At 37.0% G+C, this 5,492-nt stretch overlaps 1 protein-coding gene across 1 annotated transcript in view; it reads left to right on the forward strand.

The window, feature by feature from the left end:
- Nucleotides 1-1,316: 1,316 nt before the first annotated feature.
- Nucleotides 1,317-5,492, forward strand: part of ZNF106 (zinc finger protein 106) — a gene marked incomplete in the record, with an annotated part of 238,420 nt that continues 234,244 nt past the window's right edge. Inside the window, 1 exon segment of the mRNA XM_053697719.1 lies at nucleotides 1,317-1,948. Within this exon segment, the coding sequence (XP_053553694.1) occupies nucleotides 1,707-1,948 (242 nt within the window).

Below are 5,492 nucleotides of genomic sequence, written 5' to 3' on the forward strand. Positions count from 1 at the left end.
GAGAGATCAAAAGGCTTCGGCAACCTCTTTCTTTTTGACTAAGAAGCATAATTCGCTTAGCCTATGAGACTGCTGGACAGCAGCCTCCTGAAAGGATTACAGCTCATTCTACTAGAGCTGTGGCTTCCACTTGGGCCTTTAAAAATGAGGCTTCTGTTGAACAGATTTGCAAGGCGGCTACTTGGTCTTCGCTTCATACTTTTTCAAAATTCTACAAATTTGATACTTTTGCTTCTTCGGAGGCTATTTTTGGGAGAAAGGTTTTACAGCCAGTGGTACCTTCCGTTTAAGTACCTGCCTTGTCCCTCCCTTCATCCGTGTACTTTAACTTTGGTATTGGTATCCCGCAAGTAATGGATGATCCGTGGACTGGATACACCTTACAAGAGAAAACACAATTTATGCTTACCTGATAAATTTATTTCTCTTGTGGTATATCCAGTCCACGGTCCGCCCTGTCATTTTAAGGCAGGTAATTTTTAAATTTAAACTACAGTAACCACTGCACCCTATGGTGTCTCCTTTCTCAGCTTGTTTTCGGTCGAATGACTGGATATGGCAGTTAGGGGAGGAGCTATATAACAGCTCTGCTGTGGGTGTCCTCTTGCAACTTCCTGTTGGGAATCAGAATATCCCACAAGTAATGGATTATCCGTGGACTGGATACACCACAAGAGAAATAAATTTATCAGGTAAGCATAAATTGTGTTTTTAGCTGTTCTAGTCACAAATTGTACATGTGTATTCTAGTTTTGGTTTTTGCTCCTAAAAATGTGTGTGGCTCATCAGCGTTGTTTTTTTTTTTTTTTTTTTTTTTCTGGGTGTTTTAAATCGACACTAAACATCTTGTAATTACAATACATTTCTTATAGAACATAACAGCCAAGTGTACACATTCATTATGTTTAACAATTATTTACTGTATAATATTCTTGCATAACTGAATATTTAATATTTAAATGTCAAGAAGTTTTCTCTTCCTTTTTTAAATGGATTTTTCAATTACTGCATTGAATAAAAAGCTTTATTGTTCATTTTGGTCTAATGCACACATGCAAACATTTGTGCACTCACAGCTGCTAATGTCCACCCACTGCATAGGTCTTCCATATCATAATGCATATCTTGTAGCCAAATTAAACTTAGTGCATTCTAGGCTTCCTCTCTCCTCCTATTCTCTGAGACTGGAGTTTTCAAATTCCGACCTCTCAGCTGTTAAGGGTCTTGTTACTCTCTAGTGATTGGGTCTGTCCCCATCCCCCTCATGGTTGTTCCTGAGCTTGTAGGGAGTATTTGTAAAAGTAGAAACTGTCACCAAGGCTCTGCAGAGCAGCTGGCACCATGCAATGGCTTCGGAGCTGGTCTGGCTAGCTCTGTAAGCCCCCAGCCTCCCTTCCTCTGTATGCTGTGGATCCTCTCTGGGCAAGATTTTCTGTACAACAATTAAAGAAGATTTTTTTTATTTTTTATTATTTGAACAAACAAGTTTTTGCCTCTTAATTGTTGGAGATAAATCTAGCCTTTTGATTGTATAAACTAGAAAGATTTACATAAGCTCACACAAAAGGTTGTTCGTTTTTTGTTTTTTATCTGAAGTTAAAAGTTGAGCAAGTACTATCCAGGCTTTCTCTTTATGAGAGAGCTTCTCTGTAGAGAAGGAGAAACTGCCTTTAGAGGAAACACAGCATAGCCTTAAGTTGTCAACAATGCCAGTTGGAAGAATTGAGAGCCCACCTTCTGCCTCTTTCCCCAGAGATTGCAGCCATGAGTGCCGAGTCTGTCGGGTGTCAGTGGTGGGCCTCTCAACATATGCCAAGCACATCTCCAGTCAACTACACAAGGATAATGTTGATGCCCAGGAAAAAGAGGAAGAAAAAGAGGAGGCTGAGGAAGAATATTTTGACAAGGAACTTATCCAGTTAATAAACCAAAGGAAGGAGCAGAGCCGGTGAGTAGATGTCCAAGAACTTTTGCATGTTTTCTGATCTTGGCTGACTGTGAATAGTATGTAAAACATAGTTAATGCTCAAAGGGTTAAAGACTATTTCAGTGTTTCCTACTGTTGTGGTCAGCATTTATAGACTGTTGAAAGCAGTTACTCTAAAAGAACTTGTGTTTCAGATTAAAGGGACATTAAACTCAAAAATGTTCTTTCATGATTTAGATAGACCATACAATTTTAAACAACTTTACAGTTTATTTCTATTATCAAATTTGTTTCATTCTCTTGGTATCCTCTGTTAAAGGAGAAACAATGCACTACTGGTTACTAACAGAACACGTGTGAGCCAATGACAATCAGTATAAATATGCAGCTACCAATCAGCAGCTAGAACCTAGGTTCTTTGCTGCTCCTGAGCTTTCCTAGATAAACCCTTCAATAAAGGATAACAAGAGAAGGAAGCAAATTAAATAATAGAAGTAAATTCGAAAGTTTAAAATTGCATGCTCTATCTGAATCATGAAAGAAACAATTAGGTTTTCATGTTGCATTTATTTTTTTAATAGCCTTTTTTTTGTTTTTGCTTTCCTTCACTTATGCAAAATTAGGCATAACATTGGAAAATATCTATCTATCTACATATCTATCTATATATCTATATATATCTCCATAGAAAATATTAAATAGCCAGGTTGGGGGCACTGTAAAATTTTCCGATATTGTGTTGATAATTTGAGCACTAAAAATTGAACTTTTTTAATATTAGCTAATTTGTGCCTAATATTTGGTAAAATGTTCGCATTATCAGTTGCTTTTCTTTCTGCTGCCAGATTTGCTTTAGTTTTTTTCCTTGTTCCACTTTTTTTTTATTTTTTATTATGTGCTCTGTTTGCTAGAATACTATTTTTATTTCCATCTCTTTTCCCTCTCTCGTCTATCCTTGATCCCTGCCTTTTTTTTTTTCTTTTTAAAGACACGATGAGTCCACGGATTTCATCCTTGTGGGATTACGCCTCCTGGTCAGCAGGAGGAGGCAAAGAGCACCACAGCAGAGCTGTATGTATAGCTCCTCCCTACCCTCCCACACCAGTCATTCTCTTTGCCTACGTTAGTAATAGGAAGAGGTAAAGTGAGGCGTTAGTATAGATTCTTCAATCAAGAGTTTATTTTTTGAAGTAGTGCCAGAGAGTGCTGCTTTGTTCTAGGGTGTAGCCGTAGTCCATATCAGTCTCTACAGTAGAGCATTTGGTGGCTTTAGAACAATGGGAACTTGTGGGACATAATTCTCACTGCGCCTCCTATATATTGAATGCTGCCCTTATCAAGAAAACCTGAGGGATATTTACTCAGAATGTTGGAAAGCAGAAATTAGCATAAAATGTTTGACAAACTAAATAACTAAAATTGAGAAACTTTTACAAAATTAAAGGGGCAATAAACACTGAGAATACATTAAAAAAATGCTTAAAGGGATACTAACCCCTCATTTTTTGTTTCATGATTCAGATAGACCATGCAATTTTAAGCAACTTTCTAATTTACTCCTATTATCAATTTTTCTTTGTTCTCATGTTATCTTGGTTTGAAAAAGCAGTAATAAAAGGTTAGGAGCCGGCCCATTTTTTAGTTCAGCACCTTGGTAGAGCTGCTGATTGGTTTGCTACATTTAGCCACAAATCAGCAAGTGCTACCCATGTGCTGAACAAAAAATGGTCTGACTCTAAAGCTTACAGTACTGCTTTTTCAAATCAAGATAGCAAGAGAACAAAGAAAAATTAAAAGGAGTAAATTAGAAAGGTGCTTAAAATCTCATGCTCTATCTGAATCATGAAATAAAAAATAATTGGGTTTAGTATCCCTTTAAATTATAGATGGTAAAATAACTTTACAATATACTTTATTTTTATTTTGCCCCCTTTTGATAAAATGTGTCTGACAATTTCAGATTTTCCAGTCCTGAAAACTGAAAGAGCACATTGCAGGCTTCACAAGCCTACCCTTGTCACATATCTCTCACAAGTTTGCATTAGCCAAGTAATGGAAAATGTATTAAAGGGACAGTCTAGTCAAAATTAAACTTCTTATTCTTAGTTGCTTTTATTTCACTGTTTGTTTGCTGCATACAAAAATATAACATTGCAGTTTAAAAGTTAAAGAAAAAGTAACTTTTGTTTAGCTGCTAATTTTATAAAGGAATTTCAGCTATTTCTTGTTAATTCATCCGTTGTGACTTTGGATGGAAAAGCACACACAAAAATAAAAAAAATAAAGTTACTTTAAGATTTAAAGAGACGGTAACGTTCTCTGTGTGAATTTATTACAGACTTTCAGCTGTTCATTTGTTAATCCATCCTTTGTGGTTTTGGATGGTACAAAAGCACACAAAAAATAAGGTTATTTTTATGATTTAAAGAGACAGTAACATTTTGTATGTGTAAATTCTCTTGAAGAATTTCAGCTGTTTATTTGTCTATTCCTCCTTTGTGTCTTAGGATGGGGTAAAAGCACACAACAATAATGTTACTTTTAAGATTGAAAAGACCAAAAATTTTATGTGTAAATTTTATTAAGATATTCTTCTGAACCTACTCCCTCTAAGGCGATTGCTGTTTAGGAGTCTGTTGAGGATAGTCAAGTTATGCCACAATCTTCTCATATAGTGTCCCACAGAAATGTATGGCCCACATGAAGTGCAGTGTGCTTCCTTTTTCACTCCACTCAGAGTTATGATATATTATATGTTTTTTTTTCCCATGAGGTAGAAAGCATTATTAGAGGAATTATTTTTGTAGTTGCTATTCCTCATGGCTCCTCCATGTTACTGAAGGAGGGAAATGCGTTGAAATTCTCTGTGAAAGAATTCTCAGTCTCAGATGGAATGTTACTTGAGGAGTTTTTTTAGCTATCCTGGGCGTCCACAACATAGTACGTCCAGTAATGAAATTTCCGATATAATCTATACTAGTGCGTCCAGTGACTATAAGGATGGAGGCAAACTCTGTTTACAAAACTGTTTCCCAACACAGATAGCTCAGCATGCTAAGGCACTGTGGCTGAGGTCTGTAGCAACCCAAGGGTTGCAGGTTCGATCCCCAGCGTGGTCCACTCAGTCTTTCATCCTTCCGAGGTCGATAAAATGAGTAGCGCCTTGAGACCCTTACAGGTGATTAGCCGCCCTTTACAAGTACCAAATACAAAGGGACACTGAACCCAAAATTTAACAGCTAAGAGGCTGGACAAACATTTTCTAGGGGGGACGGAGTATTTCAACTTGGCATATGTAAACTGCTATTCCATTAGAGAATAGGTCCTATGGTCAAAGATTACATGTGGGATATACACCAGGGCTTACATTGGCAACCAGGGGGTACTTGTCTACCGTCACTAGTGCGACGGCGGATTGGCTTGATGCATTGTCTGATGCTAATAAGTGTGTATATGTGTGTGTGTATATATATATATATATATATATATATATATATATATATATATATATATACAAAACACGGGGGTGGGGTCAGCACTCTCATGCCGGACCGGGTACACATCC

This window comes from Bombina bombina, chromosome 1, assembly GCF_027579735.1.
Source record: "Bombina bombina isolate aBomBom1 chromosome 1, aBomBom1.pri, whole genome shotgun sequence".
Lineage (NCBI taxonomy): Eukaryota > Metazoa > Chordata > Amphibia > Anura > Bombinatoridae > Bombina > Bombina bombina.